General features: G+C 42.8%; 5 protein-coding genes across 5 annotated transcripts in view; 3 read left to right on the forward strand and 2 right to left on the reverse strand.

Annotated features, from left to right (window-relative positions):
* The first annotated feature begins 8 nt into the window (after nt 1-8).
* LOC122616968 lies at nt 9-2171 on the forward strand. The gene is made up of 2 exons (XM_043792578.1): nt 9-1715; nt 1780-2171. Exons 1-2 carry the CDS (start codon nt 1406-1408, stop codon nt 2148-2150), a joined length of 681 nt encoding a protein of 226 aa, XP_043648513.1. The 5' UTR covers nt 9-1405; the 3' UTR covers nt 2151-2171.
* Nucleotides 2172-3303: 1132 nt separating this feature from the next.
* LOC122616970 lies at nt 3304-4110 on the forward strand. The gene has a single exon (XM_043792581.1). It carries the CDS (start codon nt 3583-3585, stop codon nt 3784-3786), a length of 204 nt encoding a protein of 67 aa, XP_043648516.1. The 5' UTR covers nt 3304-3582; the 3' UTR covers nt 3787-4110.
* Nucleotides 4111-4295: 185 nt separating this feature from the next.
* Nucleotides 4296-6752, reverse strand: LOC122617077 (COP9 signalosome complex subunit 3). The gene is made up of 9 exons (XM_043792762.1): nt 6583-6752; nt 6221-6469; nt 5899-6161; nt 5646-5840; nt 5401-5577; nt 4982-5113; nt 4739-4921; nt 4601-4668; nt 4296-4538 (listed from the first exon to the last, which is right to left on the reverse strand). Exons 1-9 carry the CDS (start codon nt 6635-6637, stop codon nt 4523-4525), a joined length of 1338 nt encoding a protein of 445 aa, XP_043648697.1. The 5' UTR covers nt 6638-6752; the 3' UTR covers nt 4296-4522.
* Nucleotides 6753-7095: 343 nt separating this feature from the next.
* On the forward strand, nt 7096-8793 carry LOC122616654 (zinc finger protein 16). Its single transcript, XM_043792188.1, has 4 exons — nt 7096-7457; nt 7511-8036; nt 8094-8471; nt 8529-8793. Exons 1-4 carry the CDS (start codon nt 7159-7161, stop codon nt 8661-8663), a joined length of 1338 nt encoding a protein of 445 aa, XP_043648123.1. The 5' UTR covers nt 7096-7158; the 3' UTR covers nt 8664-8793.
* Nucleotides 8794-9519: 726 nt separating this feature from the next.
* LOC122616653 overlaps nt 9520-22775 on the reverse strand; it is a 43358-nt gene continuing 30102 nt past the window's right edge. Inside the window, exons 4-20 of the mRNA XM_043792187.1 lie at nt 21332-21468; nt 19787-19974; nt 19621-19724; nt 19306-19557; nt 18787-18917; nt 17612-17794; nt 16465-16494; nt 13379-13570; nt 12900-13309; nt 12626-12841; nt 12239-12572; nt 11916-12182; nt 11678-11861; nt 11416-11622; nt 11157-11358; nt 10996-11089; nt 9520-9650 (exon numbers count right to left, since the gene is read on the reverse strand). Of these exons, the coding sequence (XP_043648122.1) occupies nt 9621-9650; nt 10996-11089; nt 11157-11358; nt 11416-11622; nt 11678-11861; nt 11916-12182; nt 12239-12572; nt 12626-12841; nt 12900-13309; nt 13379-13570; nt 16465-16494; nt 17612-17794; nt 18787-18917; nt 19306-19557; nt 19621-19724; nt 19787-19974; nt 21332-21468 (3161 nt within the window). The 3' untranslated portion in view covers nt 9520-9620. The remainder of the gene's footprint in view (nt 9651-10995; nt 11090-11156; nt 11359-11415; nt 11623-11677; nt 11862-11915; nt 12183-12238; nt 12573-12625; nt 12842-12899; nt 13310-13378; nt 13571-16464; nt 16495-17611; nt 17795-18786; nt 18918-19305; nt 19558-19620; nt 19725-19786; nt 19975-21331; nt 21469-22775) is intronic.

The raw sequence follows: 22775 nt of genomic DNA on the forward strand, positions 1-22775 counted from the left end.
CTGTATTTCGCTTGTATGATTTGTTGTTTCTTGTCTAGAACAAACAGACAACGGCAGCAATTAATGAACCATTTTAATTTTAATGTTAGTAAATTATTTTTAAAAGTAAACGCGTAGCACATGAAGTCAGCGAGCCGTTAACCTTTTAATTAAATATTAAAATCAGTGAAAAATTCATGATTTTCCCACATGTTTCTTGTTTCTTCATCGAAAGGTGTTTCGTAATCTTAACATAGTTTTATAATTTTTTAATAACTAATTTAAGCTTGAGCACAGCGAATGCCTAGTTTAAACTGTTGTCAAAGAGGTATTTCCGTTCTTCAAAAATTGTACATATGTCATGTTTAGAAAATACTTTTATTTTCTTGTATTGTAAGGCTGTAATTTTTGGAGTTTTGGTCTTTCAAAAGACCGGTACAATACTTTTTGATCAAGCAAGTAATAATAGTTAAAAGATTGAAATTATAATTGATTGATTATAAATAATTCTTGAAATATCTGCAAAATTTCAAAACTAATGTACTAGGCATTTTCAACAACTGCCAGCTAACGAGAAGATAACTTTACAACAATTTAAGTCGCAGAGTATGGGTTTGCGTGTGTGTTGGGTGAGTGTGCGTGTGTATCTGTGTGAACTAATAAATATTACCCAAACGAGAAGTTGCATTTACAACACTCACAAAATACGCAGCCAACAAAACGATTTGTGTGTATATATTTATAAAGCTTATATCTGCTCGATTAATCTTAAAACATAATCTACAGATGTCGCCTCATCACACGCACACACTCATCCACTCACTCGCAACCAGAAAATCATAACTCAACAATGCGATTTTGAAATGCACACATGCAGAGATGAAGCTAAAATTTTGACAGTTTTACAGAAAAGCCAGAAGCTTAAAACGAAAATATCTGTGCTGATATTTCAGCTATAAGACACTGTTAGAAAATGAGCAAAATGCAAAAGGTTGAGCCTAGAACATTTGTAAGGGGTCTGCGCCGTGTGCAGACCACGCCCATTTGGGCGTAGATGGAACCCGCCGGCGGGTTAGAAACGAAAGTAAATGGCAAATTCTTAGGAGTGCACGCAAGAATCAACTTTAAGCCGAAGTGCAGGAAGTGGAGGCATTGAGATCGAGTGGAATACAATTAAATTACAAGCATAATATTATCAATGTAAAATCGTATGTAAAAAAACAAGGCAGAAATCCATAAAAAAAATTGACAACAAAACAAACAACAAAAAATAAACAAAAAAAAATACAGAAACTACGAAATAAATACATTTACATAGATGTTGCAAAAATCAAGCGAATCGAAGCTCCTCCCATGGATTCCCGTAACCCTCTCTGTAGATTTGCGTATCCTGTCAGTGATCTAGCACTTTCGGATCAGCGACCCCATGTTTCTGGACGCCATCTTCTTTATACCCACACTATTTACTTACCTGCTTATCGGACTGCTCATCGTCATCCTGTGCTTCGTGGTGGTCTATATAAGCCACAAGATCTATGTCTCCGTCTACGACAACCTGCCTCTGGCCGCTTTGCCCGGCAACTCACGTCAACAGCTCCTGGGTCTCCGTCACTCCAATCATGCGATGACCATACGGGAATACCTGGACACCTCGCTCCGCAGTCCACGCTCCAATCAGCCGAGCCTACGGTCCGTTTGGATTCAGAACAGGTCCCAGATCTTGGAGACCTCTTCGGGTAAGCTCAGTGCCAGTGAGACAGTTGCTCGGCCTACTCTTCCCCCTGGACTCTCTTCCTCTAGTCCTGCGTATAGTGCTCTCCCTGGAGCCCTGTTATCTGGTCAGCGCCGAGTTCGATGTGAGCTCCAGCCGGAAGGCCATCAGTTTCTTGTGCAACTGCCGGGATCAGCCCGTGTGTGCTGCCGCAGAACAGAGGCCTTCTGGGTCCTTACACATAGTGCGGTTCTATGACCACCTCTCCAAGATCCCGCGCCTCAAAGTCATGCTCAAGTGCAACCAAAGGAGGCCGGAGCCGAGGCCGGATAGTCGGACACAGTTAACCCTGGACGACGTGATCCAGGAGGCCAGAGATAACCAGGATGCCCGGTGCACGGATAACGCCGCCGCCTGCCGACCTGGTTCCTCACGCCGGAACTCTCGGATACCGGATTAAAGGGATTGGAGGGTGTGGCCCTTGGATAGGGGCCATGCGTCGTCTGTTCTAGGCTGCTTTCGCGGTATAACTTGTTTTATTAAATTGTATACAAAGATCAATGAGCTGGAGGCTACATGGTCGACGGGTGGTTCAGTGGGTCGGGCACTGAGCACACGCTAGTTTATGATAATCGCGTGACAACGAAGGTGAAAGCCACCGGAACAGGGGCGCACAAATGTGTGGTCAAGTAGGGCTGTAGGTGATACTTTTCCGGCCAGTGGTATTTAATTTTTTTTATAGGATTAAAATATTTACCAGCCACTCACTCCAGGTAATTAAAATTTTCAGCCTATTTTTCCCATTAATGAATTCAATAACAATTTTAATTTTCCATTCGTCCTGCATGCATTGAATTGACTTATTTAAGAAAACACATTTTTCAAATTTTTTTAATGCTGAACAAATCAAAAGTTTACAGCTCGTTAGTTAGTAAATTTGCCATACATTGTTACGTTACATTATATTGAGTGGTATTCAATAAAATAAGTGGATTGGGGATACTGGATGAGTTGATACCTTAATGTAAGCCCCAACTTTGATTTAGAATTTTAGTTAGGAAACGCAATTCATTTTCCCTACTCCCATGGCACGAAACTTAACTTGTGGGGTCCGCGTTTTTTGGGGCTTATCATTGTGAATGTGGAATTTCTTATCAGTATTTAAAACGCTCTCCAGACCCAGCCGTTAGCCTGGCTATCAAGCATTAATTGCCAAAATCACTGTCCCCAACCCGATCTCGCCACCTCTACGAATCGAGAGACCCCATGCATTTGTTTGACGCCATTTCATTCTTTATTGACGCGGCCAATTAAGAATACAGCGTTGTTGATTTGATTGCAAGACGAATATGAATGCGACTGGAATTCCTCCATGAGTTATAAATAAAGCTGGTTCCCGAAAAGTGGCCAGATGTAAAGAGCGGCTCTCAGTCGAAAGAATCTCCAAAAATTTTAGGCTTTTTTATTCGTGGCACAAGTAACAAATTCTATTGCTCAAGAGGCTTATCAAAGCAACAACAAAAAGGCAAACTGGACGCACAACATATAGCAATATCTACAGCGACAACAGTCTGGCAACGAAGCGTATACGTAATGCCAAGCAAAGTTCCATTCATTTAACGCTCTCGGCTCGTTTCAGTTCTCGGGCAGGTGTCAAGCGATGTACACACGAAACGCCGACGCGGTCACAATTCCAGAATATCATATACATGCTATATATGCTCAAGTGGCTAATTAACATACGCGTTGCGACCCGTCTCTTTACCTGAACCTGAGCTGTCTGGACTACACTCTTTCACATTTCTTTACGGGGAAGCGAGTACAAAGTCACAACAAATTTTCAAATTCATTACTCTCGGTATATATATTTCTGTATCCAAAAACCGATCGTCATGCTGGATCCCATTTCGGACGCACCGCTGGTCTTGGCCTACGTCTTCATGTCGCTGCTGGTGCTTATTCTGTGCTTCATACTGGTCAATGTGGTCCACAAGCTGCACCGCAGTCTCAACGGCGAGGTATCATCGGGTCTGGTTTCTCCTACACAGCAGCTGAAGACCTCCATCATGGAGCTAGACGCCATGAAAACCGGTTAGGATGGGTGCAGCGCAGCTGGCTATGAGTGGCGCGAGAATCTTAAATCTCATTCGGATGTCGGAGCTCCGGTTTTAATTCGGGCGATTGGAGCGATGTACGAGGAACGACAGCTGCTAACCACCCACACGCACGAACTACAAAACCTAGACGCCTGTTGATATATTAACCTAAAGCAATTAGTCGTAAATACACGAAACTAGGCTTACGAGTAGAAATTAACTACATTTAACGCGCTGGTCCTCTAGTCAATTAATTGTTCGTTTTTGACCTAAGGTTAGGTTACATGTACATTGATATTGTAAATAAAATAATGTGAACGATAACTGAACTGCAATCAAGGTAGATTGGGGGCAAGTACAAAGCACTTAACCGGTCCGTCCGGACAGTAAAACGTCGCCTGATCGATGCGTAGAAACACAACAACAAGGCCCAACAGCCTTATCGTTGCAGTATCGAGACGTATTATTTGTGAGTCAATCAAAAGCGTGATAAGGAATCCCTGACTTAGTCATAGATTTATACATAGTTTATTTAAAATAGCATGTTCATCTTTAAATTTGCAATAAGAGCGCAGTTTCTTGTTGTGGTAGCTGAATGAGTACGGACTGCATGGATCGTCAGCTTTCTGGCCCAGGGCCTCGCGGCTTCGACAAGATCTGGTAAACGGTGTTGGTGATTTGATGAGCGTAAAAATGATAGCAGCAGGCTGCTGGTGGTTCTGCGGCAGTGGCATCATCAATCTGTGGGATCACTGTAAAAAAGGAAATATTATTAACAATGCTAGCTGCATTTATATTTAATTTATATTCTTACCCCGAGAAAGTCTTTGGGTGCTGCGACGTTAGGTCATCATCCTGGCTGCCAAGAGCCTTTTTCACATACTGCAAATTGGAATTTAAAGAAACAACATATAGCGTATAACTAATGACCTAACAATAGTTTAAAACCTACCATTGGATTTAATATGATCTCCTCCTCCATTTTGTTGATCTGTCTAACTTGATCCAAAACATGTGTTATATTATTTTGCACGTTGAGGAACATCTCCGGTGAGTTGTATTTCTCTGGGTCGTCTTTGAACAACACCATACCGTCCTTTTGATTGATGCTGGCATAAATTTCACCCGATTTGATCTGCAATTGGTTATTAGATTGGATAAAACAGAATAATCGAATAAGAAGACAATTGCTTACCATGTTGAGAATGTAACGCTCGGCTTCGACTGCGCTGGACAGTTGGACACGACTGGCCACATCGCTCAGGGAAAGGGTCAAAAAGGTTTTAGTAAGCCGCTGGATGTTTCGCTTGTACAAGGAGGTGGCTACCTAAAGAATACCCAATGTTGCAATTATATAGTAATTTCGGTTTCACCGTATATATATTAATGTTAGGCATTTTCTTTCGGAAAACTTCTTCATAAATTAAAATTTTTATATATACATTTTTTTTATTTTGGTTGGAAACTAAAAGTCCGATTTGTAATATTGTCCCACTCTAAGGTCTATTCGTCTTCACTTAGATGCTTTTCTTTTTTTTCGAAGACACCTTTGTTTATTGATCTTCAGGGAAGAGTCTGAAATACATACTACAGGGAAGAGGGCGAAATACTTGCCTGCTTGGCCAGTCCCATATTGTTATCACGCGTAAATGCTTCACTGTACTTGAGTATGATGATGCGCAGCTCTTCGCTAGACGAATTCGCGTACACATTGACCAGGTCGTGGTAGTGATTGGCCATCGGCTTCATAAAACGGCTAATAACCTGTGTGTTTTTTGGTATATACGCTATCTGCAACCGAAACAAGATTTCAATACAAAGAGACTGATATGAGAAAGTAACTTTGTTGGAAAGCTCACCTTGCCCTCGACGATGAGTGAAACCATGAGAAACTTTTTGTAGGCCTCCAGCATGATGTGCGACATGGCCATTGCCGGAGTGGTGATGCAGACCTCGAAGAAGTACAAAGCTCGCTCGTAGTTCTTCACAGCCGTGTATATCATGCCGCCGTAGTAGAAGTACAACAAGAAGTACTTGGCATCGTTGTTGGCATCCTAAAAACGAAAACTATGAGTTAAAACAGTCTACAAGTGCATTTTTAACCGTGAATACCGCGTGCTGGGACTGCTGCTGCTGCTGCGTCTTACACTCGGCTGCCACGGTGGAGATGTCCGTGATGTCCGCGTCCAGATACGGCAGCACCACACTGAAGTTTTTCGCCTTCAGGCTGAGTAGGCAGAGATCGGCGTGTATGGGGGTTAGCTGGGTGTCCAGCTGTCGAATCTGGTCGATAGCACGCGAAAGGATGCGTATGCCCAGGATGCTAAGGTTCTTTTGTACCACAAACTCGGTGAACAGATGGCATGTTTCGTAGACTTAATGGGATAAGTGATTAGTTTTTGGGTACTTTTCTAATAGAAGAGTCAAGTCTCACAGGCGCACACCGCAAAGCGCAGCTGATCGTTATTGTTGCGCTGCACAAAATCCCGCATCAGCTGGATGAGTTGCACCGGCTCCGGATTCGCGGTGGATGCACTGTGCAGCTTGGCCAGGAGCACATAGAGCACGCCCAACGAGTGCTGCTGCACGTCTAGCGTCTCCAGCACGTTGTCCAGGATGCTCCAGTTGCGGGCTAGCAGTGACAGCGACTCCGGCAGCTCCTCAGCCAGCTCCCGATAGCTTCCTGGAATGAAAAGCCGGTCAGCAAAGTCAGTTGTGAATTGCTTTACTATCAAAACAAAGGCGGCAACGAGTCCGGTTTCTTAGGGATCATGATCCGCCGGTCGGTCAACTTACCGGACGCACTTAGTGTGCGCACTTGATTCACATAGTTTTCCAACGCGCTGCCCATATTAGGTAACTCCGAGACAACTTTTTGGCCTATTAACTTGCAAAATTGCGAAAAATAAATTCGCGAAATAACAAATGACTGCCGACTAAATAGAACTGGGACTAAAAACGATAGGTATTTGGATTTCGATTTCTTTCAACTATGAACTATCGATGGCCTAAAACAGCGTTGTTTAACACTGGCTTTTGAAATGTCACGCCATCTATAACTTTTTGCACTACTACTCAGCTGGAAAATTTAGAACAGGCGCACAAATTAAATGACTATGCCACTTTTTGACTTTTTGTGCACTTTGTATTTATATTGATGTGTGCATTCGCACATTTGGTATTTGAAACAAATATAAAGCAAGAATCAACCGTAAGGTCTGGTGAAAGTAAAACTAATTAAAATCTAAAACTAATTATTCAAATTTCGATAATACACCCGCGATAGTCCTTCGCATTGTCGATAACACTTTGTTGCTATGTTATTGAATTGTTGTTGATCAATATACTAAAACGAAATGTAACTAAGAAAAAATGGATAATTCTACTCGTATCGTATATGTATGCTGCCTGTGCCTTCGTCAATATGATCTCCAGGAGGATCTTCGAGGACATCTTGTCTACTTTCATGGATATGAGCCCGTTTCGGTGCCCAGTGTCAAAAACAAAACTGCGAAGACTTCAACTACGGAACAACCTGCAGTCGGCAGAATCAACCAGGATAAACAAAGCACTGCGGAGCAATCGAAGGACTCAGAACCCCCGCCAAGCGAACTGCAGCCCAAGCCTTTCAAGGACTTTCGACTGGTGTTAAGGGCCAACATGCTAGAACCGTAAATATGTCTATAATATCACGAAAAGCTTCTGACAAACTCGTTCGTTAAAGGTGCTCCTTTGGAAAGGAATGTCCCTTCAAGTTTCAAGATGCTGCCAAAATGCAGCTCCACTCCAGTTGCCACAAGGGCGGCAGCTTTTCCTGCTGCGAATGTGGAATGGAACTGCCAAATTGGCGTCGGTGCTCGGCTCATCTGTGGAAAACCCACCAGGTGGATGTGGATCTACTGGAGTGTCCCGTCAACGAATGCAACTACAAGTCACCCATATCCGCACTCGTGTGGCGACACATGCAGGTTCACAAAAGGTGGCGACCCAGAGTGCTCCGCTCATTGGCAGCTGTTCAGCGGAGAAGGAAGCTTAAGGAACAGCCAACGGAGATGACCGCGCAACCTGCTGCTCCGCCACCAGCTTTAACGAAGAACAAATACTACGCCGAGAAGACCTGCGAGATTTGCAACCGCAAGTTCGTCAATGGCAAAACGCTCTCCAAACACGTGAAGACTGTTCACAATAAAATCAAGCCATTTATCTGCAATGTTTGTGGCAAAAAGACTGCCCGCAAGGCTAGCTTAATAGTAAGTTCAGTCTATATAGAAGTTAGCCCCCTTTATGCTACCTAATTGTCTTCCAAGATTCACATGCGTCAGCACACGGGCGAGAAGCCTCTGCAGTGTGGGGAATGCAAGTTCTCCACTCGCGATCCCAGTGTCCTGCACAAGCATCGGCAGCGTCATGATAGCCAGGACACACGAAACAACCTGAAGTGTAGTCAATGCGAGTACTTCTGCATTCAAGCCAATGCTCTCAAGCGCCACATGCGACTCAATCATGCAGAAGCCTATCGGGACTTATGCTGTGATATTTGCAGCTTCAGTTCTATTAATGCAGAACGACTACAAGCCCACAAACAGGATCATCGACAGGGCTTGATCACAAATTGTGAGGATTCTATGGACGCCCGTGCCGCTGGTTTCAAGTATCCTCGTAAAGTGGGCGACAAGAACGGGGAGGTGAGCCCTCTTATCTACTCTTAAAACTTTTGACTTATTAAAAATAATATTTTGCAGATATCAGCTGACTGTTTTATGCCGCTGGAGAGCGTGGATTCATTGCCCCATGAACCAGCTTTGGATACGGGTGGTGTTACCATACCAGCTCCTCCATCTGAAGATACTCAATTCCCCACGTATTTAAAAGATTAAAATAATAACACTTTAAGTTGGTTGATTAAGAGTAAGCGTTGTTTTGACTTACTTCCCATTATTTTATTGATTACTTTGTGTTCTTATTTGTATGTCCTATGTATTTATTTACAATTCCATTTGTTGTATATGGGCGTGTCCAGTGCGCTGTAAAGAGTTTTGTATAAAATAATGTTCTCATGCAGTTTGTTTTGGGGATTTAAATGCTTGTTTATTAAGTTGTTCAGTTTTCCATTTTAATTTAATATCATTTTAGAATCTGATATGATTTTTTTGTTCAACATTCGAATTATTTAGTCATGCTGGTTTACCGTGTTCCGATTAATTAGGCTTTACTTTAAACTAATTTAAAATTTAAAAATCTACTCTGCCAGCGGTAATCATCCGGATTCAGTTCGGTTTGAAGATCAGCGCTTTTAAATCTATGTTACGACAGAAATGTTTTCATTTGGGCAGTTTCGCTAATAACTTGTTTAAGTTTTGAATATTTATTTTAATTATTTCAATAGTTGAGCTTCACTTTGTTTAACTTGTTTCTTTACTCTTGCATTTAATCAGCTGCAGGATTTCGCAGACCAAGTGATCTGGAGAATCCAAAAGTTATGCACCTCCTGTCTTCTTGTTCGCTATAGTAATGAGAATAAGTTACCACCGAGTTATATAAAAGATTTTAACGTTTATTGTCTGAGTTTGATTCGAATATCAAAACATATTCACTATTTGAGAGTGCAACTGAGTAGTACAGCAAAATGGAAAATAAAACACTCAGTATAAAATTGTTAATATCATACAGCTTCTATTTGTTTTATTTACAGTTCTTAAAGAGGAAGAAGAGTTTCAACAAAAATATCATTTCGACTGATTCACACTCTGCTGTGTTGTATTTTCCGAGTCCCTGATCCCTGCTCCCTCCTTTTTGCCAGGCCGGGCATTTTGCTTTGCTTTGATTGCCGAGCTTTAGATCTTGGTTTCAACGACGGGTTTTTTCTTCGACACAAAAGGGATGTTCAAAGAGAGAATACAAAATAGAAAAGGATTCGATTAAGTCAGCTGCCAACGAGCCCAGAGCCAACATACGAGGATAACCATGCAAAGGTTGGTTTGATTTTGATCTGATTTGGTTTGGTTTGGTTTGGTGGTGAGGGAGCAGGCGCTAGATGATGTGGCATGAAGCGAACTGTGCACTTTGGAGACAACAACATTAACAACAATGGGCGTGAGTTTTGAATGACTTCGATTCGACTGGGTTTTTTGAGTACTTTGAATACGACGAGATACCTATAAATTGTTGGCTTGATTTAGCTTTGATTATGCTGATATTATCCATGATCACTACAACGTCTATTAAACAACTAACGAATTCATCTAGCTTCTATGTATATTGACATATTCGACTAACCAATGTGTCCCTCTGGCGACTAAATTACGTTTACGATGCATCCATCAATCTTAAAATGTAAAACATGTTCCACTTACGATCTACTCTGGGAGTGGTCGATTAATAATCTTCCTTTCGTCAGCTTACTCCATTGGATTTTTACTATTTTTTTGTATTTGATTTCATGACTTGTTTTGTGCGCCGCATAATAAATGCTGTGTGAGTTTCTCAAACATTCCCCAAAAAAACTAACTCTTCCCCATCTAAACTCGTTTCCTTTATCATCATTTGTCGGTTTCGACTAGCATAGTACGATACACTTAAAGGCTATTAGGAAACAGTTGTATCTACATAGGTTTATGAGTACTCTGTAAGAACCAAAGACACGAACATAGTGGAAGTAATAACTGGTCAGATCTGTCCGATTTCTGGTCCTCGTCGTCCTGTGCTACGCAATCGTTAGTATGTACAGTGTGTTTGTTTTTGTGGGTCAAGTTTGGGAAATCATATCGAAAATACATACGAAAAATCCTAGACCTAGAAAATTGCTTATAAAATTGCGCGACACTAAAAACCAGAAGAACACGAGTCATCTGAGTCTTTCGATCTATAAAATAGATATTAATACAAATAGAATCAACAAAATCCTGCGATCTGTAGCGCATACGCTCTCGTATAAATGCAGTTTAAAAAACAGGTGAACGATTTTGATTCTGGTTGTTTGATTTTGATTTCGAAAAAGAGTTGCCTTTGTCTTTTTATCGTTTCATTGTTGCGTTTCGCTTTCGCGTCAGTTGAGATTGTGGTTTCTGTTTCTTGGTTGACTTGTGGTGGCGATACTTGTTTCTGTTCCGGGGCACAATTCTGCACGTTAGTGGCCGTCGAGCATCAGACCGTGGTAACACGATCGATCTCCACGTAACGTACAGAATTGTCGCTTTGTCAGCAAATCACCTCCTTTTCATCCAAAACGGCCGTGTCCATCGAGCTCAGCGATTTGAGTCGCGTCTGCAGCACCGAGGAGCCACGCAGCTTTCGTTTGATTTTCCTATTTCGAATGTGGTAATGTAATAAGTTAGCGATATAATTGACATGTGCTGTAATAGATCACATACTTGTAGGCAAAGGCAGCGAACGCACAACACGAGAGCACAAAGATCAGGCAGAGCGTGGCCAGGATCTCGGCGGGCAGTTTCATTAAGGCCGAACACTGCAGGAAGGTCTCGTCGTCCCCAGAAGGACAATGGACTACGCCATCACACCAAACACTAGCATTTACACAGGCACCCAGTTCGGCACACTTAAACTGACAGTCCTCTGCAAGGTTGGATCAATTAAATCTCCATTTGAATCAAGGTCGTCTATTAAGCTTACCCGCCATGCTAAGTGTGGGCCTGGGAATCAATTCCATCCAGTTGAAGGAGTACTCCCCGTTGCCGGGGCGCAGGAACTCGACGCTGATGGCTCTGGATCGATTGACAAGCGCGAAATTGGGCCTTTCATTCCAACCGGAACTAAAGATCTCCACAAATTCGTAAGCATTTGAGTCGGGACTCAGTGGACAAGCCACAATGGTTAGACCTAATGGATTTAAGAATTGTAAAGGTGGACAAAAATTGAACATCTTCTACCATACCCTCTGACGTGGTTAGCACAGCTCTAGACTTGGTCTCACATTTCCAAATATCAGTCTGAACATAGGTCGCGTTCAGTGTCTGCATGGGATTGTGTTTACTCAAGAATATGGCCTTCAGTCGGACGTATAAAAACTTATTGCCATTAGAGGGCTCAATTAGCCAGGGTCTCGAGCGGCACTCCACCTGATAGAAATAAAAATGTGATTTGTGTCCTCTAAAGTTTATGCATCTACTTACGTCTCCGAAGGTCATATCTATAGTGCCACTTGGTCCGAATTTTCTGCGTCCATCCTTGCAACTTGTTGGAGCCTTGACAAACTCAAACATTCCCTCGAAGTTTACCGTATCTGGATCGTCCAAAGTGGTCATGTTGTGTGCGATAAAGTGCACCTCCACATCGCGACTTGTAGAAGTGTACTCCACCGGCAGGTGGGATTGGTTAGAGGAGTTGCACATGCAGCCTCGATGAAGTAAAATGGAATCGTGGTAGGGTCGTTCAAAGATCTAAGATAAAGTAATCAATGAGTAAGATTGTTAGGCTTAAAGTGGGTTAAAGCTACCTCGACTCTAACACTGGTATCGCCATAGCAAAAGGATCGATTGATGTCCTCATCCACACGTGAAAAGCAAGGTCTGTTGGTGGTTGTAACTTTTCTCATCTTGATTCTGACCCTTTCGCCGCGTTGTGCCTCGAATTTGTAGATGCATTTCAGGTTTCTGGTTCCGCCCCTTCCAAAAAGGAATATATTGCGCACACTGCGGAAGATGGCAGGATCCTTGCGATCCATCATGCTGCTGAGGAACTTCCGGTTGCAATCGTGTTCCCCACCACCCCAAGGCAAACCATCCTGATGCAGGTCAATGAACTCGTACTTCAGTTTAAAATCCAGTGGTCTAAAAGATAAGGTTACTAGGGATTCTGACAAGTACTTCCAAAGAAACACCACCTTAATACTGTGGATTCAGTGTTGCGTAGCTCGAGCGTAATGCCATCGCTGCTGGACACATAGCTCTCGGATATTGTGCAGGGTCTTGCATAGGTCTCGTTTATGTTGGACCGATCACAAGTGCGTGGAATTGTGCCCCGACAAAATCTGGCGATCACACTGGTGGAATTATGGATATAGTGACCCAATGTGTTATAGCCACTTGTCTCGGTGGCACTAAGAATGTGGAAATTATTGTGACTTCCCCTGTGTCTAAGATGCATCAGTTACCTACCAGTTCAAGTCTTTGCAAACGGGTGCATCCCTTAGAGTCCCATCCCAGATGCGCAGCATTCCACTGCAATCCTCTTGCGTCTGCAGCACGCCAATGGCGCCCACGGATGTCTCATCTATCTGGCCAAACTCCGGATCCAAGTTGAACTTCAGAACGGAGATCCACACCTTGAACCGGGAAAGCGGTTGATGCATCCCCGACTGACTGCTCGTCCTGCGCGACAAGCTCAGGTGGTCAAAGGTCTTGAAGACGCCCAGTCCTTGAAGGTGATACAGGCACGTGGAATTCGGAGCCAGCGAGTGCTTGGGACTCTCGAGGATGCCGCGACCTGCACCGCGAATCCAAAACTCGCAGGGTTTCTTGTTTTTCGAGTACGTGGGACTCTGGATGTCCACGAATTGAACCTCGACCTGCGAAGGGAAAAACAAAGTCAAGCATTTTCCTCAGATGACTGCCTTGCCATTTGGTGACCCACTCACCTCCAGCTGGAATCCGTAGAGCGGCAGAACCTGCGACGAGGTGCCGGTGAAGGTGCCAAACGGCGACGTGCTGAACTCAACCAAAAGCTCCGGGCCGCTGGAAACGGCCGCCGGCACCGCCTGACCACCTCCGCAGAACTTCAATATGATGGGGTCACGTGTGGTGTAGCCGTCGTACACGGTCACGTAGTCCTGCGGGTAGCGAAAGGACATCGAGAGACAAGAGGAGAACGAGAAAGAGAGCGGGCGAAAAAGAAGGAGAACAAAGTGGGTGAGGAGAGAGCGAAATGAGTGGATCTGCGACAAATGTAGGTGGTGCTTGTTGATAGCTACACGGTGAAGAACACTTTCTAAATTGTATAAAATTGCACATTTTTGTTCAACAGCAATAGATCCTGTTAAGTGTACTTTGTTTAATGACAAATCCCATCTAGGAGGAGATGTTTTTAAACATGGCAATGGTGATCAGTGTGAGACATAAAAGTGATATTAGTTGTTTTCGGTGTAGTGATTGAAGTTAAAGGCCGAGTGTGGCAAAAAGGGACAATATGGTGGGGGGGCGGTCTAGGGTCGAACTGAGTGCAAAGGGACGGTAATTGCTGTAAAGAAGTGGACCCAAAGTGCAGCATCTCTCGTATTACTTAATGGCTACTGTACGTATACGTGATTTTTGGTTACATTCCGCTCGCCAGGAACGATGGCAAGTAATGGTGCGGTGTGTTAGTCTGGGGAAATTCAGGGAAATGTAAAAAGGACTTGGAACTGGCCTAAAGAGTTGAGCACATTGGCTTTGATGTGTCCGACACTTGATGCACACTTAGTGTCGAGCATTTTAAGACCATTTAAAGTTTGTTTGAAATGGATGAAACACGATTATGCGGTTTACTTGAGTGCTTAACTTGGTACTAAAATTACGGGTTTTTGTGATACCAAATGATAATTGGCCGATTGCTGGTTGCAATTTTGATTGCTAAAAAGTTATTTTATATTAAAATGTAGTGGAATATAAAACTGAATTAGACTGGGTTCAGGCTTACTAAAGATTGTCTTCGGAAAGGATTGATTATATAAAGTAGTAAGTACTTGGAACTGCACTTCCTTCAGTTAACTTTGTAATAGATACTTCATTGAGGTTTGGATTCAGTAGGTAGCAGCGTAATGCCCAATTTTACATCTCCCATAAACGAAACACGTTCATATTTGTGCGGTTTTTACTGGCGTTGGAATTTAGCGCATAATTGTGCGAATTTTAATTGAGTTGGCCTTGCCAACGGGGATTCTGAGTGGGTGTAATGCCTGCCTTTCGGACCAAGTCCTCGTCTACCTTTGGCCAACGCATGACAAATTAGTTTTGTGGCCGGCGACTTTTTGCATTCATTTAGCTGAGGTTTCTGTTTCCGGCTCGGCCTTGTTTGTGCAGCTGGCCGCAAATTTAAACTATGCCCGAGACCGCAGACCAGATTCCGGGTCGGAGCCACAGTCCGCACAGCCGTGAATGTGGTCCAGGTAATTTGTGACCGCAAATTTATTGAAAGCGCAGCATTTGTACAAATTAGTGGAGACACAAATGGGGGATACATATTCGTAGGTATTTCCGCTTTTTGTGCACCTTACTTTTTTGGTCTGTATGTGTAGGCAAGAGAAAAATTACCGGTTCCCAATTTTAAAAAATGTATACATTTTTGGGTGATTTCATTTCATTGGGGATGTCATGTGAAACCAATTAAATGCATATTGAAACGCCTCTGCAAAACGAAGAGCTGTATATTCCTCTCTTTTATCGGATGAATTGAAGTACATTTTTTACAAAAATGTGATAAAAATTCCAAATCGATCGTTTATTTAATAATTTTTAATGGAATTCTTTTTCATGTGTGTACCTTTGTTCTATTGCCCAGTCCGCCATTCCATTCGTGGATCACAGGCTGCGAGGATTCCGCCATCCGGCGATTATTCACACATGCCGCACTGAAATGGCCAGCACTTTTGGACATTTTGGCTTAAGAGTGCGAGACAAAAAGTTGGAAAAAAGAGGGAACTGGCAGAACCAGGACAATGTAGGCAGAGTGCAGGCCCAGTCCAGGATCCTGCAATCCTTGCAAATGGCGCTAACGTCCGAGCGGATTGCTTTCCAACTGAATAAGCAAAAAGTGAAGGGGTTAGCCCTCTTGGCCTCCGGGTTAGGAGGCAGGGATTGGCACGCCTTGCTACCATAACGAGCATTTAATGGGGGAACTACCGTAGGGATCTGGAGCACAGGGGTCATCCTCCCCTTTCTTAGCTAGCAGGGATTTTGTTGCGAAGCTAAATTGAATAGTTGCTGATGACTAAATGGGCAACTAAAAGCAAAATTCCTCGACACGGAAATCGTCAAAACGTTTTAGTGGGGATTTCCCCATCCCAATCCCGCAGTTTGGATTGCAGATGGTGTATAGGGGGTGGAATGTCTTTGACCGCTGTGGCGGATCAACTTAAAGCGCTCTGAATGGAGCCCGGAAGTGGGAAATCCATCAAGAGTAGCATCCTTGGCTCTTCTGCTTTTCTGTATGATGAATGCCCGGGGCAATTATTTACATGGGACCCAGGCACGTTCGTCCACTAATGTCCTTGATGTCCTCGGCTCTCGGTGTCCTCAGACCTCAGACCTGAGACCTCAGAACGCAAACCTCCTTTGTGTGCGATTTATGATGTGCGTGCCAAGTGTTCATTAATATAAATCCAATGACAGATTCCTCCCCTCGCGCGTGTGCTAATGAATATATTATCTAGTCTATAGATATTCCATATATGTCGATTTACCCAGATCATTTTGATTTGTGGTTGGTTTGCTGGGCTTTCAACGGGCAGTGCATACATTTATCTTGATTAATTGTTCTCGAACAGCGAAAGATGGCAAATAATTGTTGCTAATAGTGGGGTGGATCAATAGAGAGAGTGAAATGGGGAGTGTGTGTGGGTGGTTGGGTGCCAGAGGTTAAGTGCTCACTAACTATGTTACGACTAAAATTGATTGGTGGCAACATGAGTTTTGAATTGAGTCGCATTGAACTGAACTGAGCGAGAAATGTTCTGTAGTTTTGCATTACCGTGGATTTCCATTTGGGCTTTACATTTTCCTATTGGAGAAAATATATACATATTCATATTTATAGGTACTTCAGATTTACGCATTTTATAGCAAATTCTAGTTTGGTGCAATTTGAGAAACTGAGTGATTCCAGAAGAGAAAGTTTTAAGTTTTTTTTTGAGTAGAGACTACCTCCCACAGAAATGTTCGAAGGATAAGTAACCTTCTCTGATTATTATTTAAAAATTTCCGGCAGTCTGCATAACGTCTTTCAAAGTATATTAACTTAATTTGGAAAACGGTCGAGGGAATCGCAATCATAGAAGTTGTCTGGCACAGTTAAGCGTATTCCATTTTCTTTATCTTTTACATATCTTTATCTTTATCATAATTAAGGTACCATTATTAAAATCCTTCAAAGCATATCCCTTTCGCCAGCTTATTTTCACACTTCGTATCCTTCATATTTCACATTTTGCCGACTTATTCCCCATTAATGCTTCATTTTGCATACACAACGCTCATTAAGAGCTCATCCAAAAGTTGTCCCTTTTAAGTTGTAGGCTTCATGGACAGGAGTCCAGCACGAGTTCCATTCCTGCTCTGCCTGCCCGAAGATAAACAAAAAGAAACGCTACAAAATTAACACTTCCCGCGACTGGCCAGAGAAACCTATCGAGTGCTCAAGGCAATGTCGGACGGAGGAGTTCGTCCTGGTACTCGGAGGAGGACATGGCCATCGGACAATGCCGGGGCTATGACAGTGGAAATTCAGAGGAAAAGTCCGCAGGGGTGCGGTTGCAATGGAAAGGGGAGGGCAAACAACTGATTTCAGATTTTTGCTCATTTCCTTTTCAATTTGACGTTTTTTGCGCAGTTTTTCCACCACTTTTCCACCCACTCACTCCGTCCGAATATTTCCATTGGCCTTGTTTGCCGGCCACCGGACAACAGAGGAAGTAATTTTTATGCTGGACCCCCTCGTTAAAGTTGGCAAATGCAAACACAGAGGGGTCCATCGTAGGGAGATTTACAGATAAAGATAGGGGACTCAGCCTCAGATATAGATACAGATACAGACGCAGATACAGATACAGATACAGATAGAAATAGAGATAGATAGAGAAAAGGAGGAGCAAAGTGCATTTAAAGGCAGATTTAATTACCTGAATGTAGTCGCAGTCATTCCATGTTTTCAGCCTCGGCTCGAATTTCTTATCCTTGTCGCTGGCACTCGGCGGTGGTGCCATTTTGTTCGCCGCGGCCGTTTCCTGGGTGGAAATCCAGACCAGATTGCCCTTGGGCTGTTTGACTAGAATCAGGGCGTGTTTGCCATGGGGCACGTCGTGCTGTGTGGACAGGAGAATTAAATGCAAATTAATGAGCCGCAGTGCACAGAATGTTTTGTTTGACAGCGCCATTCCTTTTGTGGGATCGGAATAGGAACCGGGATGAGAGGATTAATTGGAGCATTTAAATTACGCAATTTTCTGGTCGGTGTTGTAAATGGTGATTGATCTTCGTGCCTTACATTTGATTGTTTTCGTTCCCAAATGCGTAATTTATGAGGCGCACGGAAAAAGCAAAATGTGTGTAATAGTATATCACTTGCAACGAAGTATTTTCAATTTTAAAACAGTGCACCTAAATGCTTAATCTTTATGATGTACTATACAAAAGGTAATTCTTTTTAATTTTTTTTTGTGCCTATTTCTGACTTTTATTTATATTCTTATTAAAATGTATACAGGTTGCTTAAATTCTGACTATACTTTTGTATCTTTCAGTAGAGCATAGAAACATTTTGTTTCTATTTATTTGTAACTTGCCTTAATAATACCTTAAAAGCTCAGCTATTTTTGTACAAGCCAATTTTGCCCATTACTCCCAAATATACCCGCATTAAGTTCAATGACAAAGGCAGTGGAGCCAGTAAACAATTTGTAATTTTAAAAGAACATCCACAGTATGTGAGACCTTTAACAGTTGATTGCCAATGGCAACGAGTCGTCCTGCCACATATTAAAAATTCCAAGCAGGCTAGGAGCGCTTCAGACGGCAGTCTCTGCTCCTCCAGTTAATTATAATAAAAGCCCATTCTATTTTGGAATGTAAATTGCCATTTTATTTTTGTTGCCTTGCCCCCCTTTTTTGAACTTTGCTGTGGCATGAATAAAAATAAGGCAGCGTGTATTTTTATGACCCAGAAGGTAGAATCCCGCGCTAAATCCTGCGTTGGTTAGAGGTGCCTAACCTTTTTGACCTGGCACGGCTTGTAGCCCCAGCACACCAGACTAGACCTGACAGGAGTTTAATTTCGTTTTAATTATTATCTGCTCACCTGTCGCACTGCGTAGTAGCAGGTGAGGTTGCGCGGATAGATGCCTGGGAAGTTGGGCGACTGCAGGCGACACGGCTTCTTGTCGCAGTCGCTGAAGATCCTGGAGCAATACGTTCCGGGTATGAGGTCACCTGCAAAGCGGAAAGCAGATGTCACAGCCAGAAATAATATTCAATTAGTCATTAAGGACGGTCTGTCGTGGGGATCTGTCCAGTGTATACCCATGTGGAAGAAATTTATTCTTAAATTTAACCAGTTCTTTCCTTAAATGTGTGACCAAATTGCATCACATACTCGTAATTTTAATAATATTAATAAAATAATATTAAAATAAAACATTTATTTTAATAATTGTGAGTAGTACTTGAAATGCAGGTTTCTTTGAAAGTTATCCTTTCCAACGCGACTTCCTGCAAATCTAGTTAGGCCTGCTCATCCACTGACTACAAGTCATTGGTTTTAATCAGTCTTAAACTATATAATCCAAAGATCATTTCAAGCCCTGTCTTCCCAACTCACCCAGATAGTACTTGGGCTCCGTGTAGTTCTGCTCGTCCTTGGCCAAAGATTTCTCCAGTGAGGCCATGAAAGTCTTGTTGTTGGCATAAGCGCTGAACAGACTAAAGTCCTGGCCATACCGGTCCGAACGGGCTACGCTGGAGTTGGTAAAGTCCTCCAGGATACCAGGAGCGCCTTGTTGTTGCTGCTGCTGCTGCTGTTGCTGCTGCTGTTGATTGAGAAAGCTGCTGCGGTTGTGCCACTGGGCCAGCTCTAGAAGGAAAAAGGGAGGATTAGGGATTTGGAATCGACTCCAGTCCCTGCGGTCGCACGCACCTGCCAGCTTAATGCCCCCGTAGCGGGTCACCGAACTGTCCCTGGACAAAACCTTGTATCTGATGCGAAAGTCGAAGTTGTAGCCACTCTGATCCCTCGCCAGTCTGTGGGTTGTATTTATAGACATAAATCGGGTCAGTAAATTATGAACGCACTCGGGACGCACCTGTTCAGCCGAATGGTGAATATCAGGGAGCGGGTCTCGCTGTAGAAGAGCACTGGTCCCCAGGAGCTGCCACACCACATTCCGCCGATGGGGGTCCGTGCCGACTCCGCTATCTGCATATATCCGTCCGGACAACCCTCATGCACGTACGAGGTGAACCTGCCAATCGTGAAGCTGTCCAGGGTGACCTAGGGCGATTCGCACAATAAACGTGTGAGCTGTGTGAGTTGGGGTGCCCAAATAACCATTAAGGTTAGGGTACTAACTGACTTTCCTAATTATAATAATATTGTACATGGTATATATCACAGTGCCAACAGCAAATTGGGAGCATTAACGATAAATGCCGCCAGATTTATCATGTAAAGTATTATGTATTATGCTTTAAATGCCTTTATATTAATACAAAATTAGATGAATACAAAATTAGAAATTATTAAAGTCTATTGATTTGGTTATTTTTTAGTGTTATGATCAAGACAATAATGTGTGTATGTAGTTTCTGGCCTTTTTCAATTATTATATAACCAATAAATGTTAGCTGAACGATTTGGGGGGGGGAGAAACGTTCCTCGGACTTCCGGTTGCCCGAGTCTAGTCTATGTAGTCCCCCTGCTGGGCACAAAATATTTCCCGGATGTGCCGAAGGGAGTGCCAGTAATAAAGTTTCGGTCAGTGCTCGTAGCTCAGTCGATATCAGTGCCGAATGCTCTTGGGACGCACTCGAGCATGCCAAAGGCTCGACTCTGGCTGGATGCCGGGTGCTTCTCCTTGTTGCCTCTGCTGCCACTCCCACTCCCACTTCATCGGCTCCTGCTCCTGCTCCTGCTCCTGCTCCTGCAGCATCCTTCATTCCAATTGGAGGTGTGAAGTGGCGTAATAACTAACAGGCGCCGGCACTTGCTCACTGCCGCCCCCAAATAAGGGGAGTTGTCAAGGGGAGTTGTGCAGGATTTGCTACGCTCCGGCGAGTGGCTTTGAAATCAATATTGCTTCTGCCACCTACTGGCCACCACCCAACACCCAACACCCAAAACCCAACCACCCAATCGTGGCCCGATCCCCTATCCTCCCCACCCAACCTCCGCCAGCGCCTTTGTTGTTGCTTATCTTTTAATGGCGTAGTTTATCCCGTTACAAAATGAAATGTGAAAGGCAATCGCAAGTGGCGAATGCAGAGAAGTCTCCCCCTTCACCGCTGCAACCCTTGATGCACTGAGATAAATTTAAACAATGCTTTAAACATAAATTGCATCATCATTCTGTTGATGCGTTATAACAAAGTGTAGTTTCCTTTGCGATTCAGTATTTTTATTTTGTTCATAATATAATATGAATAAGCAATTATAATTGTTTAAAATGTGTTTTAATTGTTTTAAATTTTAAAGTACTAAAAAGTATGCAGTAATACGAAGAAAAGGTTTAATATTAGTTCCATTTGACATTGACCAAAAATACAATAATACTGCACACTCCTAGACCCTTTAAAAGTAACTTAAAGATCATAGTGTGGCATCTTTGGTGCCCCGACTCGACTCGACTCACCTGCACCACATCGCCGTGTTGTCCACCTGCCGCCGTAAAGGTTAGCACACACACAAAGGGCACGCGATCCTGTTTGGGACGGTGCAACTCCAGGGCGTAGGTCTGTCCAATGTCTCCGTAGTAGGTGCGATTGCAGCCTGCAAATATATATATTAAATGCAATTAGCGATGGTTCGGCAATTAGTTTGTTTGGCCCACGCGCTGCCAAGCAACCGCAACTGGCGTTCCTTTCCAAAACCCCAAACCCCAAAAAGGGGAGGAGCGATTATCATCCAGGACTTGGCCGTGGGGAATGGCATTTGTCACGTCATAAATTATCGGCAGACCAAGGCAGATGCTAACACAAAGTATCAAATTAACATAACATTAACTTCACATGCAAACTGATTGAAACGCAAAGTAAACTAATCCATTTGCGTGAATAATTTAAGGTACTCAGCTTTTAATGTATTCACATTTCGGAAGAGGGTGGAAAATGTTTGCCACACAATTTGTGGTAAATTTATTCAACTTTATCTTAAAGACTACATGTTCTTGTCTAAGTATTTTGTTTACTGAACATTAACTTCGGATGCATTAGAGGTTCATTTATGCTACATACATTCTCGTATATGTATGTGTTATAGGTCTAATTTTAATAAGTATATTAAACACATTTTATTTCCTGTAATTATATCACCGTTCTTAATTAACTGGCAAAATAAGCTTCCTTAAATTCCTTTAAAAATGTGTTATCAAGTGCGTGCTTCAATATTAGTTATGTTTTGAATAGCTTTCTTTAGTTTCTTATTTTGAGAACATTTCATTGTATTGTTGTTTACGCCTTGCTAATGAAAATATAGAAACTGTTTTCCCAGCTTTCACTCGATTACATATTCCGATTCGGAAATCCTTTTCATAATTGAATAACCACAAACTGAAATGATTTATGCTTGTGCGATTTGCATATATGGAATTAAGTCCTGCCTTTTGTAGTTGTCCCCAAAAATGAAGGGAGAGTCATAGCAATGGTAGTTTGCATAGAAATTGGCAATTTCTTTTGGATCCCTTCAGAATGCATCTCTTTTCCTCTGGCGTTTCAATTAGTTTTATTAAAAATGCATATGCATCAGGCAGAGAGACTGCCCTCGGATAAAATAATTCAATTCGGAATAAATTGCTCAAGTGTTGCTAGTTGTTGTGCTCTAATTGCTTTCTGGGCATTCAATGAAGTTTATAATGCGCTCAGCCATCAATAGTCAATTAGATAATTATAGGATTGCTGGGGAAATCAATTTGGCTCGCTGTAGGCGTGCTCCTAGTTTGATTGCCTGCCTGATTGCCAGTTTGTCAGTCTATCATTCTGTCATTCTGTCTGACATGCATGATAGTCATTTTCCATTGGGCGGGGGTGTGCTTATGATTGCCAGTGCAATAATAACTAATCACTGGCTATAACCATTAA

This window comes from Drosophila teissieri, chromosome 3L, assembly GCF_016746235.2.
Source record: "Drosophila teissieri strain GT53w chromosome 3L, Prin_Dtei_1.1, whole genome shotgun sequence".
NCBI lineage: Eukaryota > Metazoa > Arthropoda > Insecta > Diptera > Drosophilidae > Drosophila > Drosophila teissieri.